Source organism: Bufo gargarizans, chromosome 1, assembly GCF_014858855.1.
Source record: "Bufo gargarizans isolate SCDJY-AF-19 chromosome 1, ASM1485885v1, whole genome shotgun sequence".
In the NCBI taxonomy this organism is placed as follows: domain Eukaryota; kingdom Metazoa; phylum Chordata; class Amphibia; order Anura; family Bufonidae; genus Bufo; species Bufo gargarizans.
This window is the reverse complement of record NC_058080.1, coordinates 477,345,777-477,373,244: the sequence shown is the minus strand read 5'-3', so window position 1 is coordinate 477,373,244 and position 27,468 is coordinate 477,345,777. Positions and strand designations below refer to the sequence as shown.

Here is a 27,468-nt window from a genome sequence, read left to right as displayed (position 1 = left end):
TCAGTGGTGAGGACTAGTGCTCCCACCGCCCTATTCACTACCTGGGGCTTATTTCAGGGACAAGGCACATGATCGGCTTACGGATTAGCAGCCCATCTAGGGACGTCAGGGCAGCCATGTGCCAGGTGAGCTGGGGGTCACCACTCCTCCCTCTCCCTAGTGGAAGGGTACTCCTCTTCCCTCCCCTCTGCGCCACACGTCTGTTACCTGCCATCTCAGACGTGATAGTACTGCAGCCTCTTCCTAAGCCAGTGACGTCATGTTCACCAGTCGCATGGCCTAGCCGCAGCTCAGTCCTATTCAAGTGAATGGGCCTAAGCTGCAATACCAAGCACTGCCGCTATACAATGTATGCTGCTGTGCTTGGTAAGCTGTGAAGAGATGACAGTAGTCACCGGAGCGCCAGGGCCTATTCAATCAGCTGATCATTAGTGTGTGTGGTGTGTGCAATAAGTCGGATCCCCACTGATCAGATATTGATGACCTATCCTTAGGATAGGTCTTCAATATCAAAATCTGAAAATCTGACTTAACAAACAACGTGCAACATTTCATAAGCTGTTCTCAAAGTATGCCAATGCAGACTTGAGCAAAACTGACCTCAGATATTACCCTCATGATAAATCACCCACATGTCAGTGTAATACTATAATATCAAGGTTCCATTCACACGTCCGCAATTTCGTTCCGCAATTTGCGGAACGGAATTGCGGACCCATTCATTCCTATGGGGCAGCCTTAATGTGCTGCCCGGACACGGAATTGTTGGCCCGCACTTCCGGGTCAGCAATTCCGTTCCTGAAAAAAAAAGAACATGTCCTATTCTTGTCCACAATTGCGGACAAGAATAGGCATATTCTATAGTGCCGGCAATGTGCAGTCCGCAAAATGCGGAACTCACATTGCCGCTTTCCGTGTTTTGCGGCTCCGTGGATCCGCAAAACACGTTGCGGACGTGTGAATGGAGCCTTAATATGATCTTACAAAAATGTGGAACTAACATTTTCAGAAAATATTCCATCACACTAATATTAGTGTATTATTAATGTAGCAATCTATTAGTATTCTTGTTTCACAATCCATTATCAACATGAAGTAGTGTAACAGTGTTATATCTATTGTCGAAACATATATATATATATATATATATATATATTAGGCCCATTATAAATGTAAATATCTATCAATAAAACAGTGAAGTCTATTGCATGGGAAATGTATGGACAATGGCAGCTTCCCTGGACAAAATGGCATTTATCAGTGCAAAATTATACATAACATACAGTACATTTTCTAGACTAGTCCTTTCTAATGCTACTTTCACACTAGCGTTTTTGCGAATCCGTCATGGATAACGCTTCCGTTACAATAATACAACCACATGCATGACGGATTCGGTTGTATTATGTCTTCTATAGCCATGACGGATCAGTTTTCTATTGTGTCAGAGAAAACGGATCTGTTTGGCTCCGCAGGCAGCGTTTTGGTGTCCACCTCCAGAGTGGAATGGTGACTGAACGTAGGCAAACTGATGCATTCTGAGCGGATCCTTATCCATTCAGAATGCATTAGGGCAAAACGTATCCGTTTTGGACCGCTTGTGAGAGCCCTGAACGGATCTCACAAACGGAGATCCAAAATGCGAGTATGAAAGTAAATAAAGTAAAGTCTCTGTTAGATATACTTGTCTTCTCTAGCGCTGCAAATCCGGAGACAATGTGGGAAAAGTCAAATAAGTAAATTTTTGGAAAAGGATTGCGCTGCAGGAGAAAATTCTTTTGTATAAAAATAAAAATATATAATAAAAAGTTCCTTTGGTAGATCTTCAATCAACGTGGTCACAAGCCAACCTCACAACTTAACACTGGTATGGAAATCTGTTCTGAAATGAAAAAGCGCACTATGGTGTAGCAAGTTCCACAAACTTAGCGCCCCTGCGAATAGATTATACTCACAGGGTATCTTGCGAGTAAATGCGTATATGAATGGATGGTGTCTTCAATAGTACTAGGATGTCCCTTATGAGAGGCTGGAAGGAATCTGTGCAATATTCACAGGCAGCTGGGCGGGTGGAGCAGGCAAGGATCAAGATACTCAAGTAGGAATTTCCAAATATCGATCCGACGGATGGAATGCTTCTGCACCTAGATGGTACTAGACCTCAGCTTCTCAGAAGGACTGGTTAGTGGAACGGATGCGCACCAAAGAGTCGGATAAAAATTATTTAATGAGAAATAAAATTACAGCTAAAACCACAAGACTAAAGTCTCTGAAATGCCCGACCCGGGTTTCGCCGTGATGCTTCGTCTGGGGCGTTGATTGGTGATTGGATTCCACAGAGTTTAAATTAGCAGGAGACCTCCCTTCTACCACGTCATGACATCCTTCACAGGAGTGCAAGGCAAGACCAATTATACACAAGCAGACACACATGAACAAAAAATATATGTATATAAAATCCACATAAAAACATAAATAGATAAAAAAATTAAAAATTATTATATATGGGGCAAGGTGCTAAAGGAAGATGTGTTAAAAAAGACAGGCATTAACGTCACATTCTACATTCAACCCTTGGGGTTGGATAGTTCCTAAAAGGAACATCCATTCAACTTCTTTTTTATTTATTAAGGAGATGAAGTCCCCTCCACGAGTAGGTGTGCGCACAAGTTCTAATCCAAAAAAGCGCAGACCTCTAGGGTTTTTATTATGACAAATTTTAAAATGTAACGAGACACTATGGGTCTCGAGACCCTTTTTAATATTACGTACGTGCTCCTGCACTCGAGTTTTTAGGCTTCGTGTAGTCCTGCCGACATATTGGAGGCCACAAGGGCACTCCAAAAGATAAATTACGCCAACACTATTGCAAGAGAATTGGCCCCTTATTTTCAAGGCAGTGTCTTTCATCTTATTGGTTTTGATGGTCTCCACAAACCTTTCTCGGTCTTTTTGGATGCGGTTTTTGCAGGGCAAGCAAAAACCGCACCAAGTGAACCTGCCTTTATGTGCATTGATGCGTTTTTTACTAGTTGCGAGATTAGCACTACGGACCAGTTTATTAGTCAAATTGTCGGCTCTAGTGAAGACTACAGGAGGCTTAGTTGGTAAATCTTTACTGAGTACAGGATCGTTTTGAAGGATATGCCAATTTTTACTGATCATATTTTTTATACAGCCCACCTTGCTGTTATAGCGAGTCAAAAAGGTATATCTAAAATCCTTCTTCTGTTCATTTTTATTCTTACTTGACTGAAAAGTGACATCAGTGCGTTTCCGTTCTACCTCCTCTTTACAATGATCCAACAATTCTATCTCATAACCCTTTTCCAGGAATCTGTTTTTGATCAATTGTCCTTGTTCTCTAAAGTCTTCTAACTTACTGCAATTTTTTGAGATACGTTGAAATTGGTTTTTAGGGATATTTTTTAGCCATGATGGATGAGTATGAAAGTAGCTTTAATTTTTATAGTTTTTTCTGTTAACTATTGTTGTAGATTTTTCCATGAAGAGCATACAGTTATACATACATTCATGTAAGATCACCTCTATATTGTCTTTGTTCAAAGCTAACAAGCCTATTCTTTCAAGTCTTTTATTGTAAGAGACTTCCATTTCATTTTATTAGTTGCTTTAGTTGCTTGCTTTTGAACCCCCTCCATCTGACCCAAGTTTTTATTAGCTCAAAGCTGTGCCTCTTGTTTAAGATGTTGAGACAATGATAAACTTGAATCAAAATACTCTTACATTAAATTTTACTCAGCTACCATTCACTTGAAAGGGAGCTGATAGGCCGTACTCTGGCATAGCTAGTGCACAGTGTATGGAGCTTTCTGCTTCCAGCTCCATACACTGTATAGTGTATGGAGACACCCACCGATCTGATGTTGATGACCTTAAAGGGGCATGTTCATCAGAAAGGGGTATTTTTTAGCTCAATATTCATAGAAAACTATTTTTTGTTTCTATTGTTGTCTGTTTTTCTTTTGTATTTTTGGCAATACTATGCTATTGAAATTAAAATACAAAAACTTGCCCCTCTGTAGTAGTCAGCACAGAGAGATAAAACTCCCATATAGATAAGCAATCCTTTGCCAGTTTACTGCTACTGTGAGTGGAAGATGTTAGAATGATAGTAGATTAGTAGAATTAGGATAACTGATAACTCTAGATAAAGATGCCAGAGCCTGGCACTTATCCATGTAATGTGAGATGCTTTAACTGAGTCGCTCATCCCCCTTCCCTCTCCGTCAGAGTGAATGGCCTGACTGAGAATGTTAAGCAAGACTACAATCCTGAAAATCCAAACAAAGAGGAAGTTAAAGAGCCAGAATAGGAAATAGAATACAGGGAGTGACTTCAGAAAGTTATATCCAGAAAACCATTCACCCATTTAAAAATAAAAAAAAAATAAAAAATCTAATTACATAGAATATTCCTATGTTTGCTGTTAATGTGTGTTATATATGTTGGCAGTGTGTGTCTCTTTAAGGTATATTTTAAATCATTTACACACAATTTTTACTGATTCAGCAAATTACCCTGGCTGCTTGTGTTGATTCGTAGTTTTTTTCCCTTCTATTATAGACATGGCCTGTCTGTTGATGACATCTACCAAATCTGGCTTGACCCTCCAGGGATGCCACAGGTACATTTTAGATTCTTTTTTTTTTCCTCAGAAACTGCTGATAAAACAAAACATAATTCATATAATAAAAGTTATAGAAGTATTGCACCTAATTATTCACATGTCTAACCCCTAATTTATTCCAGTTAGCACTAATCTGTAATTGTGTTTGATTAATTTATATCAAATTCCGATCAATATATATTATGTATATTATAAAAAAAAAAAAACTGAAAGTAAATGTCTGGCTGTTTGGGTACCACAGGCCACCCAAGTAAAACTTGATGAATTTCTCCAAAATATCACTGGCAAGCACATAGCATACAACAATTTAGCTCACATGAAGTTGCTTGCAGATCTCTTTCTGGATATACTGTATTTGGCCATAGTGTGCCATTCCGCTCTATAAATCCTGGAAATGAATTACCAGTTGTACTGCTTGTCTACTGTTTATTTTCCTCCATTCTACTGCTTGTTAGATCAGCTTTATTAGGGTAGAGATGAGATCTGTGGCCACAGTTGTCTACAATGCCTACAGGGAGTCGGTGGTAGTCTAAACTCTAAAACACACCCCCTGTCTCATCATTGGTTCAGGCTGCTGCCCTCTACCTCCTCACTGCAGATGTAAAGACATGCTTACTAGTAAGTCAGTGCATGGAGAGACGACTTCCAGAGTTCCAGTACAGCAAGGGAAAAATTATAAAATACAGATTAGGTATTTTTTATTTTTGTTATTTAGGAGGAGCTTGGAGAGTTGCTTTAAAAGTATACCAGAATTGTACATTTATTCAGTTATATTAGACCAGCAATTTAGATGTTGTTGAAAACACATCAACCCCTTAATGACCACTTATTTGGGGCTAACATATACATAATTTGCATGCAGGAGAAGTATGGTGCAGGCTCACAAACTGAACCCATTCCATACACAGCAGGTGCTGGCTGTGTGATACAGCTGACACCACCTGCATGGCCCAGGATCAGAGATACCGTAACTTTGATCCAGGTCATTTAACTCTTCAGATTCATCAGCATCTCAGCGGTTAGACAGATGGGGGGAAGAAATTGTATAGACTGTAATAGTAAACTATTGCACTCTATGGTGTAAGTAATCAAACAATCACTTATTCAAGTCCCTTAAGTGGACTTAAAGGGGTTTTCAGGGTCTTTTATATTGATGACTTGTCCACAGCATAGGTTATCAATACTTGATTGGTGAGGGTTTGACTCTATTCTGCCTTGAAAGTGACTGAGCTGTAACTAGGCCAATCTGACAGATGAACCCAACGACACTGACACTGGAAAGAGACTGCCGTGCTCCACCTCGCTCCACCTCTTCAAAATCTGATGGAATCCCCAATGATCAGATATTGATGACCTATCCTGAGGACAGGCCATTAATACAGAAGACCCAGAAAACCCTTTTAATGGTTCCAATAATATCTACACTTTTCCATGCAAAAATCAAGCTTTCATACAGATCTGTAGATGTAAAAAAGTTAGTTATGTATGTCAGAATATGGCAATACATTGAAAATGTAAATTTTTTTATTTTTTTAAAGTAGTAAAACATCATTGAAACTGGATACATTTGGTATCACCATAATTGTACTGACTTGCAAAATGTGGTAGTCATGTCATTTTTGATGGAAGTAAAAAAAAGGCAGAATTTTTTATTTATTTTTTTATTCTGATTGCCTGATTGGAGTCGGGAAGGAATTTTATTATTACCCTAAAGTGGGGAAAATTGGCTTCTACCTCACAGGTTTTTTTTTGCCTTCCTCTGGATCAACTTGCAGGATGACAGGCCAAACTGGATGGACAAATGTCTTTTTTCGGCCTTATTTACTATGTTACTTTATTACTGTTTCAGTTTCCCCACAAAGATTTTTTTCCATTTTTCAGTATAAGGCATGGTAAGTTAAATGTTGCCATTAATAATATACAATTTGTCCCACAAAACATAAGTTTCTATATGGCTATATGAATGGAATAAAAAGAATGATGCCTCTTGGAAAGCAGTAAGATAAAATGAAAATGAAAAAATAAGAATTGTCCCAGTCCTTAAGGAGTTAATGAGCAATTTTCTTATTTCATAGTCACATTTTAAAAGCTAAAACTTTTTTTAATTTTACATTAACATAGCTATTTTTTGTGGGATACGTTTTTTAAAGCCTCCATTTTGGTGTACATTTAAAGGGATTCTGTCACCTCCCCTAACCCAAAATCGGATTTTAAAGCAGTCATGCAGCACAGCTTACCCTGAATCGGCTGTGCTCTTCTATCTTGTAATCCGTCCAGTAGTTTATGAGAGAAACCCTTAGTGTGCCCAGTAACGCCCCTCTTACAGTGGCCAAAACTCCTTCCTTCCGACTGCCGATCCGCCCACAGCCTCTCATCCCTCTCCTCCCCCTCCCTCACGGCCGAACGAACTCTCGCGCAGGCGCAGTACCCACTGAGGGCTGCACCAGTGCGATCTGCAGGAGACTGAGGGCAGGAGCTTCATCCTCGTCACTGGGCTCGGCGCAAGATGTCGTGTCTGTAGCAGGAGTGGAATAAGGAGTGACACCCACTATTTCTGTCCTGACTGCCCTGACCACCCTGCCCTATGCTTAGGGGAGTGTTTCCGGAAGTACCACACACAGGTACACCTAGCATAGGGATCACATCTCACAAGCACAGGCACACAGGGCTATTAGGGCCCATTTACACACAGAGCTGCTGCAAACCTCTCCTTTCACCTGGGACAAAGTGCATAATGCACTTCGCCACATCTTTGAGCGATTTGCGCTTTACACATTGTCCCATGGGGAAGGAGAGGTTTGTCCTATAAAAGGTAAAAAATAAATAAAAAATCACCAGTAAGCAAAAAGGTTAACTGTCAGATTACACACAAGTCGGTGTATGCGGCGCTGCAAGACGAGATTTCTCCTCTGCAGTAAAAGATACGTTTGCCGAGGCATATGAGCTGAGGAGGTGGCGGTGTCCATATGCTTTGGCAAACACTTTGTATATAAAAAATAAATAAAAAAATCCCAGCAATGATTTATTCATCCACATCGATTGATGTGAATGGAGAAATGAGGTTTGCCAGGGCATACAAGCTAAGTGGGTATGGATGTTGGGCGGAGCTCCTATGTCCTGGCAGAGATTTTTTCATCCACATTGATCGATGTGAATGAAGAAATCTGTGCCGTTCATTTTTTTCTTTCAGCCCGGAGGCTGAAAAAAAAATCTCATTACCTGTATGCTCAATATAAGGAGAATAGCAGAAACTCCTAATGCTGGCCATACATGTAATGATTGCAGAGACCCTCAAATGCCAGGGCAGTACAAACACCCCACAAATGACCCCATTTTGGAAAGAACACCCCAAGGTAATTACTGAGGGGCATATTGAGTCCATGAAAGATTGAAATTTTTGTACCAAGTTAGCGTAAAGTGAGACTTTGTGAGAAAAAAAAAAATAAAAAAAAATTTCCGCTAACTTATGCCCAAAAAAATAATAATTCTATGAACTCGCCAGGCCCCTCATTGAATACCTTGGGGTGTCTTCTTTCCAAAATGGGGTCACTTGTGGGGTAGTTATACTGCCCTGGCATTTTAGGGGCCCATATGCGTGAGAAGTAGTTTGCAATCAAAATGTGTAAAAAATGGCCTGTGAAATCCGAAAGGTGCTCTTTGGAATGTGTGCCCCTTTGCCCACCTAGGCTGCACAAAAGTGTCACACATCTGGTATCGCCGTATTCAGGAGAAGTTGGGGAATGTGTTTTGGGGTGTCATTTTACATATACCCATGCTGGGTGAGATAAATATCTTGGTCAAATGCCAACTTTGTATAAAAAAATGGGAAATGTTGTCTTTTGCCAAGATATTTCTCTCACCCAGCATGGGTATATGTAAAATGACACCCCAAAACACATTCCCCAACTTCTCCTGAGTACGGCAATACTACATGTGTGACACTTTTTTGCAGCCAAGGTGGGCAAAGGGGCACACATTCCAAAGAGCACCTTTCGGATTTCACCGGTCATTTTTTACAGATTTTGATTTCAAACTTCTTCTCACGCATCTGGGCCCCTAAAATGCCAGGGCAGTGTAACTACCCCACAAGTGACCCCATTTTGGAAAGAAGACACCCCAAGGTATTTTGTGATTGGCATAGTGAGTTCATGGAAGTTTTTATTTTTTGTCACAAGTTAGTGGAATATGAGACTTTGTAAGAAAAAAAAATAAGAAAAAAATAAATAAAAATAAATCATCATTTTCCGCTTTTGTGACAAAAAATAAAAAGTTATATGAACTCACTATGCCCATCAGCGAATACCTGAGGGTGTCTACTTTCCGAAATGGGCTAATTTGTGTGGTGTTTGTATTGTCTGGGCATTGTAGAACCTCAGGAAACATGACAGGTGCTCAGAAAGTCAGAGCTGCTTCAAAAAGCGGAAATTCACATTTTTGTACCATAGTTTGTAAACGCTATAACTTTTACCCAAACCATTTTTTTTTTTTGCCCAAACATTTTTTTTTTATCAAAGACATGTAGAACAATAAATTTAGCGAAAAATTTATATATGGATGTCGTTTTTTGTGCAAAATTTTACAACTGAAAGTGAAAAATTTCATTTTTTTGCAAAAAAAATCGTTAAATTTCGATTAATAACAAAAAAAGTAAAAATGTCAGCAGCAATAAAATACCACCAAATGAAAGCTCTATTAGTGAGAAGAAAAGGAGGTAAAATTCATATGGGTGGTAAGTTGCACGACCGAGCAATAAACGGTGAAAGTAGTGTAGTGCAGAAGTGTAAAAAGTGGCCTGGTCATTAAGGGTGTTTCAGCTAGGGGGGTTGAAGTGGTTAAATCCTGCTTTTTTTTCTGATGCAATGATAGCCAGAGATTGATCGGTAGACCACATTGTCAATGCCATGAAGAGACCTTCACAAGGGAACGTCACACCAGTCATACTCCTGGGATTATGGTATTGAGTGACATAATGTACGATAGCCAACCCCTCTAGTCTTCATTTCAGTTAGGCCTCCTGCACACGAACGTTGTGTGCATCCGTGGCCGTTGTGCCGTTTTCCGTTTTTTTTCACGGACCCATTGACTTTCAATGGGTCCGTGGAAAAATCGGAAAATGCACCGTTTGGCAGCCGCATCCGTGAGCCGTGTTTCCTGGCCGTGAAAAAAATACGACCTGTCCTATTTTTTTCACGGCCAACGGTTCACGGGCCCATTCAAGTCAATGGGTCCGTGAAAGAACACGGATGCACACAAGATTGGCATCCGTGTCCGTGATCCGTGGCCGTAGGTTTTAGTTTCATACAGACGGATCCGAAGATCCGTCTGCATAAAAGCTTTTTCAGAGCTGAGTTTTCACTTCGTGAAAACTCAGATCCGACAGTATATTCTAACACAGAAGCGTTCCCATGGTGATGGGACGCTTCTAGTTAGAATACACTACAAACTGTGTACAAGACTGCCCCCTGCTGCCTGGCAGCACCCGATCTCTTACAGGGGGATATGATAGTGCGGCACCTGAAGGGGTTAATTGTACTATCATATCCCCCTGTAAGAGATCAGGGCTGCCAGGCAGCAGGGGGCAGACCCCCCCCCCCCTCCCCAGTTTGAATATCATTGTGCGGCCCCCCCCTCCCCTGTTGTTAACTCGTTGGTGGCCAGTGTGCGCACCCCCCTCCCTCCCTCCCTCTATTGTTTTAATACATTGGGGCCAGTGTGCGCGCGCCCCCAACCCCCCCCCCTCCCTCCCTCTATTGTTTTAATACATTGGGGCCAGTGTGCGCACCCCCCAACCCCCCCCCCCTCCCTCCCTCTATTGTAATAATAGCATTGGGGCCAGTGTGCACACCCCCCCCCCCCCCGCCCCCCCCATCATCGGTGGCAGCGGAGTAGAAGATTTTCATACTTACCTGGCTGCTGGCTGCTGCGATGTCTGCGTCCGGCCGGGAGCTCCTCCTACTGGTAAGTGACAGCAATGCGCCGCACAGACCTGTCACTTACCAGTAGGAGGAGCTCCCGGCCAGACACAGAGATCGCAGCAGCCAGCAGCCAGGTAAGTATGAATCTTCTACTCCGCTGCCACCGATGATCGGGGGGGGGGGGCACACTGGCCCCAATGCTATTATTACAATAGAGGGGGGGGGGGGGGGGTTGGGGGGGGCGCGCACACTGGCCCCAATGCTATTATTACAATAGAGGGAGGGAGGGGGGTGCGCACACTGGCCACCAACGAGTTAACAATAGGGGAGGGGGGGCCCACTGGCCACCAATGAGTTAAAAACAGGGGGGGGGGTCTGCCCCCTGCTGCCTGGCAGCACCTGCCAGGCAGCAGGGGACAGTCATGTACACAGTTTTTTTGTATATTCTAACCTGAAGCGTCTCCATCACCATGGGAACGCCTCTGTGTTAGAATATACTGTCGGAAATGAGTTTCACGATGTAGCTCATATCCGACAGTATATTCTAACATAGAGGCGTTCCCATGGTGATGGGGACGCTACAAGTTAAAATATACCATCGGATTGGAGAAAACTCCAATCCGATGGTATAACAGAACTCCAGACTTTACATTGAAAGTCAATGGGGACGGATCCGTTTGAAATGGCACCATATTGTGTCAACATCAAACGGATCCGTCCCCATTGACTTGCATTGTAATTCAGGACGGATCCGTTTGGCTCCGCACGGCCAGGCGGACACCAAAATGACTTTTTTTTCATGTCCGTGGATCCTCCAAAAATCAAGGAAGACCCACGGACGGAAAAACGGTCACGGATCACGGACCTACGGACCCCGTTTTTGCGGACCGTGTAAAAAAACGTTCGTGTGCAGGAGGCCTTACACTAACAGTGCGGCGTTACATTGATTTAGTTGTGGAACCAGTGGTAAGGCCATTTCTTCAAAGTGTCCCAGTAGCCATTTTTTAACAGGACAACACCAGGCCACATGTTGCTCATGCTAGTATGAGCAACCTGTGTGGCCTAAACATGTTACCATGGCCTGCACTGTCTCCAGATTTGTGTCCCCATCGAGCAAATCAGGGACGTCATTGGTTGGCAGTTGCAAAGGGAGCTGTGAGCAGTAGATCTCGATGATTTGCGTGCCCAAATACATACAGTGTGGCAGAACATTGCTCAGACAACCATTAATAATCTAATTGACAGCATTCAAAGGCATGTATGTGCGTTTATTTCTCAAGATGTTTTTAATATTTTGTTTGCATTTTTATAATTTGCATATCATTATCATGTCTATCGATCCTATGATTTCCATCATTCCATTCCATTCATTTCCTTCTTGATGGTGCAATTTTAATGTTGAGGAGTGTATGACCACATGCATCACCACTTATTTATTTGAAATAATACACAGGTTGCAAATTATTGCTCCCACTTTCCATTTCATGACCCAATGAGGCACACTTTGCCGTTGTATGCTATTTATCAGGAGCAGAAACATTTATAAGATATAAAACTTTGACTAGAGATACACTCATATTCACACACTTGTTTTTAGGCAGGTGTGCCTTTTAAAATGTCTGTGATGTTTGTAAAATCCTTCGTGTTTTTAGTGAGTTGCAGGGCTGTTGAATACAAAAGCTGCGTTATTTGCAAAAGACAGTGCTTATCCCTACTTGAGCCGAGTTATGTGTGGTATCCAAAGAACAATGAGGGTTTGCTGCCTCACTGATCAGTGTTGGATCAAGTTCACATTCCCAAGCGCCCACTCTCCCACCTACATATCTTAGGCTGGAAACTTCTGCAATGTGTTGGGAGGCTGGGTACTTTACACACAGTGATTTTAGGCTCTCCAAATATGGCCTTTGCCCCTGTAGCATAAACAGCAGCTAGTGCTGCTTCATATAAAGAAAGCATTTCATCAGTGTTCCAATTGCATTAGAACTTTTATGCCTCTAGGTGTACAATACATTTGGAAAGTCTTCAGGCCCTTTCAATTTTTTCACATTTTGTTATGTTGTGACATTGTGCTGAAATAAAAAATGTAAGTTTTCCCCAATAAATCTACATTCAATACCCCATAATGACAAAGTGAAAAGAGAATTTTAGAAATGTAGCAAATTTATTTAAAAGGTTTTCAGACCCCTTGCTATGACACCTGACCTGAAATTTAGTTCTGGGGGCTTCATCTTACTCTTGATCATTTATGAGATGTTTCTACACCTTGATTGGAGTCTACCTGTGGTAAATTCAGTTAATTGGACATGACATGGAAAGACACACCCTGCCTATATATGGCACCCCTGCCTATGCCTATCAGAGCTAAAACCAATCCATGAGGAGGAAAGAACTTCCTTTAGACCTCAGAGACAAGATTGAGAGGCACAGATCTGTAAATAAGTACCAAACTATTTCTGCTACACTGAAAGTTCTGAAGAGCATGGAGGCCTCCATAATTCTTGAATGTCAAAAGTTTGGAACAAGCAGGGATCTCCCTCGAGCTGGCTGCCACACTAAACTAAGTAATTGGGGGGGGGGGGGGGGGAATGAGCCTTGGTAAGACAGATGACAGAGAACCCAAAGGTCACTCTGACAGAACTCCAAAGATCCTGTATGCAGATGGGTAAAACTTCCAGAAGGTCAACTATCCCTGAAGCACTCCTCCAATCTGTGCTTTATGGCAGAGTGGCCAGAAGAAAGCCTCAGTAAAAGACACATGAAAGCCTGCCTAAAGGACTCTCAGACTCTGAGAAACATAATTCTCTAGTCTGATGAAACCAAGATCAAACCTTTTGGCATCAATTCTAAAATTTGTGTCTTGAGGAAACAGGTACTGTTCACGACTTGCCCAATATTATATCCTACTTCATGTTGTGAGGGTGTTGTTAAGTCGCTGGGACAGGGAGAATGGTCAGGGTTGAAGGAAAGGTGAATATTATTCATGAAAATCTAATCCAGAGTGCTCTGGACCTTAGAGTTGGCCAAAGGTTCACCTTCTAACAAGACAATGATCATAAGCACACAACCAATACAACACTGAAGTGGTTTAGTGACAGCTCTTTAAATGTTCTTGAGGGGCCCAGCTATAACCCTGACTTGAACATCTCTGGAGAAACCTGAAAATGGCTGTCACCTGACAGTCCCTATCCAACCTGACACAGCTTGAGAGTATCTGCAGAGAAGAATGGAAGAAAATTCCCAAATCCAGGGCCTCAAAGTACTGAACAAATGGTCTGAATTTGTATGTCAATGCAATATTATTTTTCCCCCCAATATATTAGCAAAGAATTTGAATATTCTGTTTTCACTTTGTTATTATGGGGTATTTCTGAATGCATTGTATGTGCAGTTAATAAGCTTATTTGTGTATGCAGCTCTTTTAGGACACATACCTGTTTATCAAATGTACGTAATAATTTTTCCGCCTTCATTATGTCAGGTGTATAAATGTATAAACCTGATGTGAAAGGGAAAATATTACTGAAAAAGGGATATACTGTTACCTTGATGCAAATATTTAAGGATTAATGGGCATAACCACCAGAGTAAGAGGCATAGCAGCTTCTTAACACACATAAATAAAAGTTGAAATGCATTTCTCACTCTATCAAGCTTGCCATGTGGACTTTTTTTATTTGATCAATTAATTGGTTAGTGTAATGTTTACTATCTTTACTCACTCCAAACACTCCACACAGCTACTCTGCCCACTCCATAAAGTTACTCTGCCCAGTCCAACCTTTCCACAGTTACTCCAGCCACACAACAGTTACTCAAGCCACTCCACCCACTCCAGTTGTAGACTACTGGTGGATGCAAGAACACTCCAGAAACTGTAGCTTTTCTAGTTAAATATACTTTTGTTCTACTCTAAACGACATATCCTAGCACCCTTTACTATTTGAATGCAGCATGAAACAAATATATAGATTTCATACAATATATTTGATTACATTGTTAAATCCATAAAATGGAAAGGACAGGTTAAAAATAAAGGCAACAGATTTTAACATAACCGCAGTTCAGTAATAAATAACACAAGATTAAAAATAAGAGCCTCACTAGATAATTTAGACATTGCAATATCAATACAGGAAGAACAGCATGGCGCATAATATTAAGACCATTTCAAAGGATCTGCAGAGACAGAAAGTCTGGATCTATTGATTGTGACATTCCAAAGCAGTTGCTTTCATAGGAGACGATATCTGTCCTCAATATGCATTCTAAATGTGTTTTCCATTTAGTAGTATTTAGGTATAGTAAGTAAAGTAACATTTACTCTATGCTTGAACAGTAAGTAGTTACTTGGTAGGCCTTATTCACATTCTGCTGCCTATGCATGCTAAATGTAAATGTACACCTGTAAATGTGTGTATCTACAGCCTTCAAGGGGTTGTCCGGGCCTTTAATATTGATGACCTATCCACCATACGACCACCGCATTGCTCCATTGTGCACTCCCACCTCTGCATTTTGCAATTTTTATTTCTACTTTTATTATTATTATTACCCTTTTAATATTCCCTAACCCTCCCCTATACTATTGATATAGACAACCAATAAATGCATATTTTTACCATCCTATCTGTCTACATTTCTCTTTAAGCGTTACCACCAGATGTAGAGTGCCGGTTTTCATTATACACTTCTATTGCATACCTCCCTTCTCTGATTGGGTGAATCAGTCTAAACATAGAGCACCTGGACATTGTATTGGTCTGGTGAGCCACCAGCAACCCACTTTTTTCTGTATCCTCAGGATAGTTCATCAATATCAGATCGGCGGTGGTCCGACACCTGGCACCTCCGCCGGCCAGCTGTATGAGGCGATGACGCGCAGTGCACATGTGCCATCTCCGTTCCCTTTGTCATAGACAGCAGCGGTGAACAAGAAGAAAGACGGGAGACGTCACGTGCACACTGCGCAGGCTGTCCCCTCATACAGCTGATCGGCGGGGGTGCCGGTTGTCAGACCCCCGCCGATCTGATATTGATGACCTATCCTGAAGATAGGTCATCGATATAAAAAACGCCCAGACAACCCCTTTAACATTAGTTGTAGATTTTACTGTGTAGCGCCATTAAATACTTTATCAGTCCCACTCTACTGAGATTACACAGAGCTGAAATAATGAACTCTCTGTCACCATAAGCTCTAAACATAGTGCTCAAAGTGACAGCTATGGGCTAAAAAAATAAAAATGTGCAATTACATTACCTGATTCAAACTGAGAGATGGGGAGAGGAAGATGCTTGATGACTTTATCGCCGCCCTCCAAACATTTCCCTATGTGCATTGTTGATGGTCAACTACATAGCTGCTAGTTGTGCCTAATTTTCAGAGAAAGTCCCTGCAAATCCTGGCTGTCCCGGGTCAAAAATGGACGAGGCTCTTATAAGCTCTGCACATAAATCTGTGGTCCCTCATGGTTTAGGGATGTTCTTGGGGTGGGTTTATTTGTCCCTAATTTACCAACTACATTGTTGGGAAGTATCCAACTAGCAGCCATTAGATCTCTATTATGTGTAATCTGTATTCTGTTACCTTAACCCACAGGACAATAGGGGGGTCATTTATTATCCAGAAATATGCCGGTGTATTTCGGCGCAGATTGCAGTGCAAAGGTTATTTGCGCCGCAATCTGCAACTTTTCCCTGCTCACACAAGGTCTAAAAAAAGTGGGCATGGCATGGGCGGGGAAGGGGACAGGCCAGCAGGCCCATCTCATTCATAATTTTCTACATTGGTTTTAGGAGTAGAAAATGGTCTACATGTAAGCCAGCTAGGAAGCCAGTCTCAACAAATGACCCCCTAGGTGTCTAAATAAATACGTAACACTATAATAGAATAATAGAACACGCATGCAGCTGCCAGAGTACTTGTAGTTCTGTCTGCTCCATACTAGGCTTCTGCATCCTCTCTGCTTCTATTCTGCAATCATCTAATCCTGCAGGGCATGTATGCTCTCTCTGGGATTTGGAATAAACCAGAAATAGACTGCACTGATGTGTGAGGTGGCCCAGATGGGTGCTCTCAGCCCACAGAGTCACCCAATCTATAAGCTGCAACAATATTTCAAGAGAAGGGCTGGGCACTCGCTATATGTGGACTATGTGGTACTTTATTAGATAAAATGCTATAATACTAATAAAATTAGCAATAACAGTAAAATATAATATAATAATGACACTGCAATCAATATACACAATAATGGGTCTGGCCAGACTAAATAGTACCTTCACAGTAAAACCACAGAGTTCCAATAAAACGCAATGGTAATCCTTAAGTCCAACGTCCCAAAATTTCGCATCAATGAACACAAGTCCAAAATTTCGTAATAATCGTATGAAAAGAACGATATTATATTCAAGATATTCAATCCAATGTCAAAATATCTACATATAATCGTAGGTTATCCGAATCTTTGTGTATTGATTAGTCTGTATAAGAACCAAGTTGCAACATCAGGCAAAAGGACTATGTGCCGATTATGTTCGTCGCACATACTTATGTTGTCTACTCACGAAACAGATGTCTGCAGGCGGATCCAATCGACAGTCCGCGGCGTCCTGCGTGGTGATCCAGATGTGATCCTCCGCTGCTGCTTTATTCACGTGAGTATCGACTTTATTTGTGGAATGGTAATAAGCGACTTGCCTCAACAATTTTCTAAGAATTTCGACAGCTGATGTCCTTTGCTTTAACAAGCTCTCACTTACTGGCGCCAGTAGTTTCTTTCACAATCCACAGCTCCACAAATGCATGTGGTATATCCTCAATAAATTTTCTCCAGAGGAAATCAGAGCTGTAGAAGTTGGTGGTCCTTGTCTTGAATGGGGGGGGGGGGGGGTCCAGTACCAGACGCGTTTCGGGGCTCTTAGTGGCCCCTTCCTCAGTGGTTGACCTCCCCTCCATAATGTTGCTCCTTTTATAAGAGGATTTGGAAGTTTGCAAAATGTGAGATGGATCTGGTTATCCTCAATCTCTGTAATGGATTTTTACCATGGAATCAGTTTGGATCGAATAATACTCTTTTCTTTGATAAGGTCAATACCTTCCGCATTGATCTTCACTGTGCAAACTCACTGCATTCTATAGATCACATTGCACCAAAAAATGCATCATAAAAAAAAAAACAACGCATATGCGGTTTTGATGCGTTTTCATTGGACATAACTTTTTAAGCTATATTAGTCCATAAATAGTCAATATTAATCTAAAAAATTATACATTAAATACTAAAATATCTCACATCAATTAATGCCCCCATGTTAATATGTTATAACGTAGAGAAATCGATAACAACCTAAAAACAATATAAAAAATATCATAAATGGCTGGTTAAAAATACATTGATCAATTATCAGAAGTGGCCACCTGTGGCTCGAAGTGTTTAAAGTTTCAATGTTCAATATTCAATGTCTTACTCACCCATACCATAAGAAATTGAATATTGAACATTGAAACTTTAAACACTTCGAGCCACAGGTGGCCACTTCTGATATATATAATTGATCAATGTATTTTTAACCAGCCGTTTATGATATTTTTTATATTGTTTTTAGGTAGTTATCAATTTCTCTACGTTATAACATATTAACATGGGGGTATTAATTGATTTGAGATATTTTAGCATTTAATGTATAATTTTTTAGATGAATATTGACTATTTATGGACTAATATAGGTTAAAAAGTAATGTCCAATGAAAACGCATCAAAACCGCATGTGCGTTTTATTTTTTTTTGTTTTTTGATATGATGCGTTTTTTTGGTGCAATGTGATCTATAGAATGCAGTGAGTTCGCACAGTGAAGATCAATGCGGAAGGTATTGACCTTATCAAAGAAAAGAGTATTATTCGATCCAAACTGATTCCATGGTAAAAATCCATTACAGAGTTTGAGGATAACCAGATCCATCTCACATTTTGCAAACTTCCAAATCCCCTTATAAAAGGAGCAACATTATGGAGGGGAGGTCAACCACTGAGGAAGGGGCCACTAAGAGCCCCGAAACGCGTCTGGTACTGGACCCCCCCATTCAAGACAAGGACCACCAACTTCTACAGCTCTGATTTCCTCTGGAGAAAATTTATTGAGGATATACCACATGCATTTGTGGAGCTGTGGATTGTGAAAGAAACTACTGGCGCCAGTAAGTGAGAGCTTGTTAAAGCAAAGGACATCAGCTGTCGAAATTCTTTGAAAACTGTTGAGGCAAGTCGCTTATTACCATTCCACAAAAAAAGACGATACTCACGTGAATAAAGCAGCAGCGGAGGATCTCATCTGGATCACCACGCGGGACGCCGCGGACTGTCGATTGGATCCGCCTGCAGACATCTGTTTCGTGAGTAGACAACATAACCATAGATGGAATAAGTATTTGTGATGAATATAATCGGCACATAGTAGGGCTGAAACGATTACTCGATTAAATCGAGTAATTCGACACAAAAAAATCCTCGATGCTAATTTTTTGCATCGAAGATTCGTTTGTGTCATGTGACCACGGAGCGGGAGTGAAGCGCTTGCTATTACTCCCGCTCCGTGGTCTCCCGCTGGCCTGCAATACTCACCTTTCCAGCAGGCGGCCTCCGGACACTCCACAGTACGTCCATGGTCCTGCGCTGCTCTGATCTCCTGGCGTACGCACTCCGTGACCTGACGCACTGTGTGACGTCAGGAGAAGAGCAGCGCAGAACGATGGAGTGTCGGCAGCACCCCTGCTGGAAAGGTAAGTTGGTGAAACAGAGGGGGTGGGGCGCAACTAAGGCCAGGCGCCTGGAGTGCACAGCGTCATAGAAACCAGTGACGCTGTGCAATCCGGGTGTCAGGAGGAGCATGGGGGCACTGTGTGGGGGCACTGTGTGGGGGCACAGCTGATGGCACTGTGTGGAGGCACAGCTGATGGCACTGTGTGGGGGCACAGCTGATGGCACTGTGTGGGGGCACAGCTGATGGCACTGTGTGGGGGCACAGCTGATGGCACTGTGTGGGGGCACAGCTGATGGCACTGTGTGGGGGCACAGCTGATGGCACTGTGTGGGGGCACAGCTGAGGGCACTGTGGGGGCAGAGCTGAGGGCACTGTGTGGGGGCAGAGCTGAGGGCACTGTGTGGGGGCAGAGCTGGGGGCACTGTGTGGGGGCAGAGCTGAGGGCACTGTGTGGGGGCAGAGCTGAGGGCACTGTGTGGGCAGAGCTGATGACACTGGGTGGGGAGAGCTGATGGCACTGGGTGGGGAGAGCTATTGGCACTGGGTGGGGAGAGCTGATGGCACTGGGTGGGGAGAGCTGATGGCACTGGGGGATACTAGAGTTGATGCACTTGGGCTGATCGCACAGTGGGGAACAAAGGGTGTTGGGGACTGATGGCAGGGGGTCTGATGAGTTTTTATAAAGGAAAAAAGTCTATTATTTTTTTCTTATTAGATTACTCGATTAATCGTAAAAAATAATCGATAGAATACTCGATTACTATAATAATCGTTTACTGCAGCCCTAGCACATAGTCCTATTGCTTGATGTTGCAACTTGGTTCTTATACAGACTAATCAACACACAAAGATTCGGATAACCTACGATTATATGTAGATATTTGGACATTGAATCGAATATTTTGAATATAATATCGTTCTTTTCATACGTCTATCTATACGAAATTTTCAACTTGTGTTCATTGATGCAAAATTTTTGGACGTTGGACTTAAGGATTACCATTGCGTTTTATTGGAACTCTGTGGTTTTACTGTGATTTTACTGTGAAGGTACTATTTAGTCTGGCCAGAACTATTTTTGTGTATATTGATTGCAGTGTCATTATTGTATTATATTTTACTGTTATTGCTAATTTTATTAGTATTATAGCATTTTATCTAATAAAGTACCACATACTCCACATATAGCGAGTGCCCAGCCCTTCTCTTGAAATATGTATTCTCTCTCTGACTCTTAAAGGGCCACTACATGTCCTAATTAGTCCCTAGCCTGTGACTAGTCTGTGGGTATTTAAGGCACCTTCTTATGTGGGAGGGTGTCTGAGCAAAATGGTTTATCATTTGGATAGTCCCTGAAACAGTGTATAGTTCTGTGGCTGACCTCTGCTTGTTGATTGTTTTGAACTTTTTTCCATTGCCGTGACCTATGCATGTTTATTTTACTGACCCTATGACATTTGACCTGACCATTGGCTTATTTACTTGGCTGAACAAACTCTTCCTGCTATGACCTCGGCTTGTCCACTGACTATGATTCTAGCTGTCCCCTTTGGTGTATCCTGTATCACTTGGGTCACCTCACTGAACAGAGACTACTATAAGAGAGGGTGACCTGGTGGTTTTACTGTAGTGAAGACCAGATCCCTGTATAGGGATAAAGGGCTAAAAACCAAGGGGGCCACCTAGATAATGCCCATAGTAATAGCCCTAAGCCAAATCCATCCAGTGAAACAGTGGGTACACAAGCACTGCGTTATATCATGTAAGTACGGGACAGTGTACCCATGGTCAGACTCCAACTCACACTATCATATATCACTTTGATAACAGTGAGTTTAGGTCAGCCAAGCTGTGATGCAGTGATCACATAGACTGTATCTCCTGGACCACACACACGCTAATATAAAACTGGACAAACACTATGCATGAACATTCACACTTTCAACTGAATTCTGTAGCAATAAATAATTGACCATAACTGTAACCCCTTCTTGAATTACCCCACACATGTAAGCTGCACTAATTGGGGGCACAGGAGCTGTAAACACTGGCATCAGTGCCTCTGTCACTGGTGACCGGTGGCATCTAACGGCTTTTCAAAGGTAGAGGACTCCCTTTCTCAACCCATCAGCTCAGCTCCCTGCAGTTGCACAGGCTGTCTCAGTGTGACACTAACAGTTTCAAAGCAGTACAATACAGCATGAATAGTACTGCATTGAACTGGCCATCAGACCCTCAAAAGTCCTCTAGTGGGATGAAAAAAGAAATAAATAAACTAAAAAAGTGTTTCATAAAAATAAAATAAAAGTTTCAAGTGTTAAAGAAAAGTCCGTTCCCCTTATCAAGCCATTTACTATTGTAATATATAGAAAAAGAAAACAGACATGTTATGTTTCATTGCATCAACAATGATCAGCTCAATAATCACATCATCTACCCTGTCAGGCGAAAGGCATAAAAAATAAGTAAAACCTATGCTAGAACAGCCATTTTTTCGTCACCTCGCCTCCCAAAAAATTATAATATTAAGCAATCAGAATGACGATATGTACCTTAAAATGGTAGCAATTAAAACGACAACTCATCCTGCAAAAAACAAGCCCTCACACAAGACTATCACAGAAAAAGAAAAAAATGGCTATCAGAAAATGGAAACACAAAAAAATTAGTTTTTTTTTTCAATAAATGCTTTTATGGTGTAAAAGTGAAAAAATTAAAACATTTACACCAAATTAAAAATAAAATAAAAACTATGCCGAAACATCCATTTTTGTCATCACCTCCCAAAACATCTAATGATCAAAAAAGCTTATATACAAGAAAATGGTACCAATGAAAATGCTAACTCATCCCACAAAAAAACGAGTCCTCACAAAAGACCATCACCAAAAAAAAAAATATTTAAAAATGAATTTTAAAAAATATGCTTTAATTGTGTAAAAGCAATCAAAAAGTTGCGTGTACCTGAAAATAGTACCGATAACAGCAACTCATCCTGCAAAAAATATGCCCTCACACAGCTCTGTCAAGAGAAATAAAAGGAGATATGGTTATCGGAGGCTGTTTGACAGCAATATGGCGCTCGTAAACCAATTTATCAAAATATCACCTGTAAAACGTTCTCTGGTGGGCCAGTCCGACTGTGCTCAGGGACCCTGCAAATGTGATGTAGAATCCAAAAGCCATTCCAGCAAAATTCACACTAACAGCCAAATGACACTCCTTCCCTTTTGAGCCCTACCATGTGCCCATACAGCAGTTTGCATCCACATTTATAGAATTTCCGTACCCAGTAGAACCTCCCTATGAATTCAAGAACTGTGGTGTGAGTCTCAGATGGCACCAGCTAGCTGGGCACAGAATATTGGGCACTGAAAAGACAAATCTGTGGAAAAATTTGGTCCTCTGTGCATTAATTTCAGCAAAATACCGATGGAGTCAAAATTCTCTCTCTACCACTTAATACCTTAAGGGGAATAGTTTCCAAAATGGGGTCACTTCTCAGGTGTTCTATTTATTATTTCACCCAAGAGCCTCTACAGTTGTCACCAGAAGCAGTGTTAATTACCACATTGGGCCTGAAAATGCTCATGGTGCTCTTATACTCCCGAGCCCTCTGATGTGTTCAGGCAAAACAATACATCCACATGTAAGGAGTTTGCAAAACAAAACCAAGAAGCAAAGCATAATAATGGGGGCTTACATTTTACACTGGCACATGATGGGCACAACATATTGGGCATAGAAATGGCAGATCTATGGAAAAATTTAAATTTTCCCCTTCGCCTATGACAGCACTCCTGGAAAGGCCGCCTCCTCCTCCTCCTCAGGACAGAAACAGGAACCAGAACCGCTTTAAAAGAGGGTCCAATTCTTTTTCCTGTCCTAAGGGACATATGGAATTGGAACCGCTAAAAGTTAAAGAGGAGCTACCGGAGCCCCGACTAGTTTACAGTATTGGGAGCGTTATCCCGAGTGGCGTAAGCCTCCTCTAGGAGCCGCTGCAGGAAACTGGGCCTCCTTCTCTCTCCTATCCACTCTGTCTCCTTCTCAGTCTAGGAGCGTTTCTTCCGGGGGCGTCTGTGACCGTGATCGCATGTCCGGCTGCCTGCACGGGAAGAATCACTTCCGGTTTGTGGCAGTAGGAGGAAGCTAACCCTGTAAAGACCGGAAAGGGGGGGACCGAGCATGCGCGCCCAGAGAGAAAAGCCCAGCCAGCTCACTGCCATGGTGGTGTGGAAGAAGCTGGCAGTTTCTCCATTCAGGTTGATTCTGCTGTTGGAGCATGGAGCAGACTCAGCGCACTGAAACCACCAATGATACTCCGGTACCAGGGTGGGGTAAGAGGGGTTGTACCCCGATATTTCTGCTGCATGTTACTCCTGGGGGTAATCTTCTATATTTAGGTATCTAAGGAGTCTCCTAGAAAGGTCTCCAGATCTAAAGAGAAGGGGTGTGCTGTGTGTAAAAAGAAGCTGCCCTCTGCTTGGGCTAAACCCCTTTGTCAAGCATGTGTGAGCACGGTAATGGAGGAGGAAGCTCCGTCTCTGATGGGCAGCATCAAGCAGATGATCCATGAGGAGGTTAAAGAATCGGTTAGCGGTCTGCTTTAAAACCACCCTAGTACCCCTGCAGCCGCATCTAATCCCCCCTCCAGTGACCGTGATGTACTTTCAGGATTGGAGTAAGAGGGAGAATGGCATTCATCTAATGAGTCGTCTGATGACGTATCCGCAGGGAAGCCGCTCTTTAATGCTGAGAAAATTAACTCCCTAGTCAAAGCAGTAACAGTTACCATGAGCTTAGATGACCAGAAGCTACCGCAGTCACTTCAGTACTCTGAGGGTCTGGGCCCCAAGAGAAGGAATGTTGTAACGTGCATAAAAATGTTCAGGCAGTCATTAAAGAGTGGAAGAAACCTGATAGGAAGTTTTTTATCCCTTCCTCTGTTGAACTTAAATATCCTTTTGATGAAGAAGTTTCTGCCTCTTGGGATAGGGCCCCAAAACTTGATGCCCCGGTTGCTAAGATGTCTAAAAAAAGCTGCGTTTCCCTTTGAAGATATGGGTTCTCTTAAGACCTGATGTACATTAGAGCAGAAATGTAAAAAATAATTTGGAAGCCTCATCGATGGCCTTTAAATGCTTCTGTTGCCAGATCCCTAAAAGTGTGCCCCTAGGGAGCAGTTAATATTCTCTTTTACTACTATATATAATGGTCTGGATTTCTTGTCTGATGCTTCCGCAGACTCATTAAGGTTATCAGAAGGAGCTTACGCCTTATCTAACTCTGCTCGTAGAGCTATTTCGTTAAAGAGTTGGAATGGGGATGCTAGTTCTAAGGCTAAGCTTTGCGCCATTTCATGTCAAGGTGAATAATTATTTGGGCCAGTCCTTGACAATTTACTGGAAAAGGCCTCTGATAGAAAAAAGGGCTTTCCCTCCATCAATCAGCAGCCCGATAGAAGATCCCTCCGTCCCAGGTTTAATAGAGAAGGTTTCAAAGGTAAAGAAAGGGTTAGACAGTTTGCGGGAGCAGCTAAGAAGTCTAAGGCATTTCTCTTTTTTCCGGGTCAGATGCCTCAAAGAAGCAACCCCAATGACTCCAGGCCTCCAGTGGGGGGTCGCCTGTCTTTCTTTTCACGTCATTGGCAGAGGATCTCCAACAGCCGTGGATAAATTCTGTTATAGGAGAGGTCTTAAGGTTAAGGTTTCAAAGGTTGCCAATAGAAAGATCTGTGATAACAGATTATCAGTCAGATCCCCCAAGACAGTCGACCATCATCTCAGAAGTTTTTTCCCTATCAGAGAAAAGTGTTGGTGGAAGTTCCAAGGCAGGAGGTGACAAGAGGTTTTTACTCGACCCTTTTTATTGTCAGAAAACTGGTTCATTTCGAACAATAATAAATTTTAAATGTCTGAACCGTTATCTGGTGTCTGAACCGTTATTCAGATGGAATCCATCAGGTCGACGTTGAACAATCTCTTTCCAGTTATATGGCCACAGTAGATCTGAGGAATGCGTATTATCATGTCCCTATCCATCCCAGCCACCAGAGATTTTTGAGAGTAGCGGTTCAGCTAGAAGAGAAGATCCTACATGTTCAGTTTCAGGCCCTTCCCTTTGGACTATCTCAGGCCCCGAGGGTTTTCACAAAGATCATTGCAGAGATGATGGCCCATGTGAGGGAGAAGGACATAGTTATAATACCCTATTTAGATGATTTTCTTCTTGTCGCCCGATCAAGTCAGATCCTGAGGGAAAAAATTGCCTGGTTAAGGGAGGTTTTGGACAGACTAGGATGGGATATAAACCTGGAGAAGTCCAGTTTGTGTCCAAGTCAGAAGTGCAGCTTCTTAGGGATGATCCTAGATTCCAGATCTCAGTGGTGTCTGTTGCCCCTACAGAAGGCTCTTCTGATCCGGTTAAGGGTTCAGATTTTTCTCTCTTGTTAATTAGTTTCTTTGAGGGAGGCCATGTCTGTGCTGGGTCTCATGACGGCCGCTATTCCAGGGGTAGAGTGGGCCCAGTATCATTCAAGGCCCCTCCAGCTTCAAATTCTGGAAGTTTGGGACAGATGTGTCCTCTGTCTGGATGCTGAGATCTATCACCCCAGACTCTGAGTTCTTTGGGGTGGTGGATGGATCTACAGAGTGTGGTTCTGAGGTGCAGGGAAGCGGTCCTCCCCTTGACCATAAATGCCAGCCCATACGGATGGGGAGCCCATGTGGGGTCTTTTCTGGTGAAGGGGAGCTGGGAAGACAATTCCCTGTCTCAGTCTCACAATTTCAAAGAACTGAATGCAATCTGGTTAGCCTTGACACAGAGTCTCCCAATCATCAGAAGCAGAAACGTCAGAATCTACTCAGACGACAGCAGTGGCCTATATCAACAGGCAGGGAGGTACCAGGGCTCCGTGTCTGATGTCCCTCAGTCACCATTTTTTTTATCTGGCAGAAACTTCTCTTTTATCTCTTTCTGCAGTACATCTAAGAAGAACAGACAATGTAAAAGCAGATTTCCTTAGCCGTCATCATCTGTGCCAGGGGGAATGGTCCCTAGACCAGGGGGTATTCAATCAGATTTCAGCCTTATGGCTTATGGGGTGTCCTGGAGATAGATCTTTTTGCCACCAGGTCGAACAGAAAGGTAAAGGGTTTCTTTTCCCTTTCCCCAAAGGAGCATCCAAAGACAGTGAATGCATTTGCTAAATCGTGGAAGCGGGACCTTCTCTATGCCTTTCCGCCTCTAAAGCTGTTACCAGGAGTCCTCAGAAAGATCAGAGAAGAAAGCGCCATGGTCATAGTGAAAGCTCCCTTTTGGCCAAGGAGGGTTTGGTTTTCTTGGCTCCGCAGCATGTTGATAGCCACCCCTTGGGTTCTTCCCAAATTCCAGGGGCATCTGACTCAGGGTTCAATCTTTCACCCAGAAGTAAAAAAATCTTCACCTGACTGCCTGGCTGTTGAAAGGGAAATTTCGAGGAAAAGAGGACTCTCTGAGGATGTTATCACTACTCTATTGGCGAGTCATAAGATGGTCACCTCAAATATCTATTTGAGAGTTTGGAGGGCTTTTTACAGATTTGCCAATAGACCAGTGAATGTGCTAGATGTTCGAGACATTCCACTTGTATTGGATTTTAACAGGAGGGATGGAGAAAAAAGCTTAGACCTAGCACTTTAAAAGTGCAGATTCCAGCATTAATTGCCTTGTTTCAGTTTAAGTTAGCTGATCATCCTTGGGTTAAGAGGTTTGTGACTGCAGTATCTAAGTTATCCCCTGTCTGTAAAAATAGGGTTCCTCCCTGGGATTTAAACTTGGTTTTCCCCGATTTCCCCAAAGATGCTCTCCCTTAAACTTGTATTTCTCTTAGCCATTACCTCCGCTAGAAGAGTTAGTGAGATCGCTGCACTTTCCATTGACCAGCCTTACTAGGTGATCTTGGAGGATCGGGTGGTGTTTTCTCCTGAGCCTTCTTTTTTAGAAAAGGTCTCTTCCCAGTTTCACCATTCCCAAGAGATAGTTTTACCCTCTTTCTGTGCTTCTCTAAAAATTGAGAGGAAATCAGAATTTCATTGTTTAGATGTTAGGAGGTGTATAATTCAATATCTACAGGTCACTCAGCCTTGATGGTCCTCCTC

General features: G+C 42.3%; 1 protein-coding gene across 2 annotated transcripts in view; it reads left to right on the top strand.

The window, feature by feature from the left end:
• The window catches only part of LOC122922787 (aminopeptidase O (putative)), a 435,225-nt gene that overhangs the window by 286,381 nt on the left and 121,376 nt on the right, over positions 1–27,468 (top strand). For both annotated transcript variants that reach the window (XM_044273518.1, XM_044273526.1), the window contains exon 12: positions 4,588–4,648. In XM_044273518.1, the coding sequence (XP_044129453.1) occupies positions 4,588–4,648 (61 nt within the window). The remainder of the gene's footprint in view (positions 1–4,587; positions 4,649–27,468) is intronic.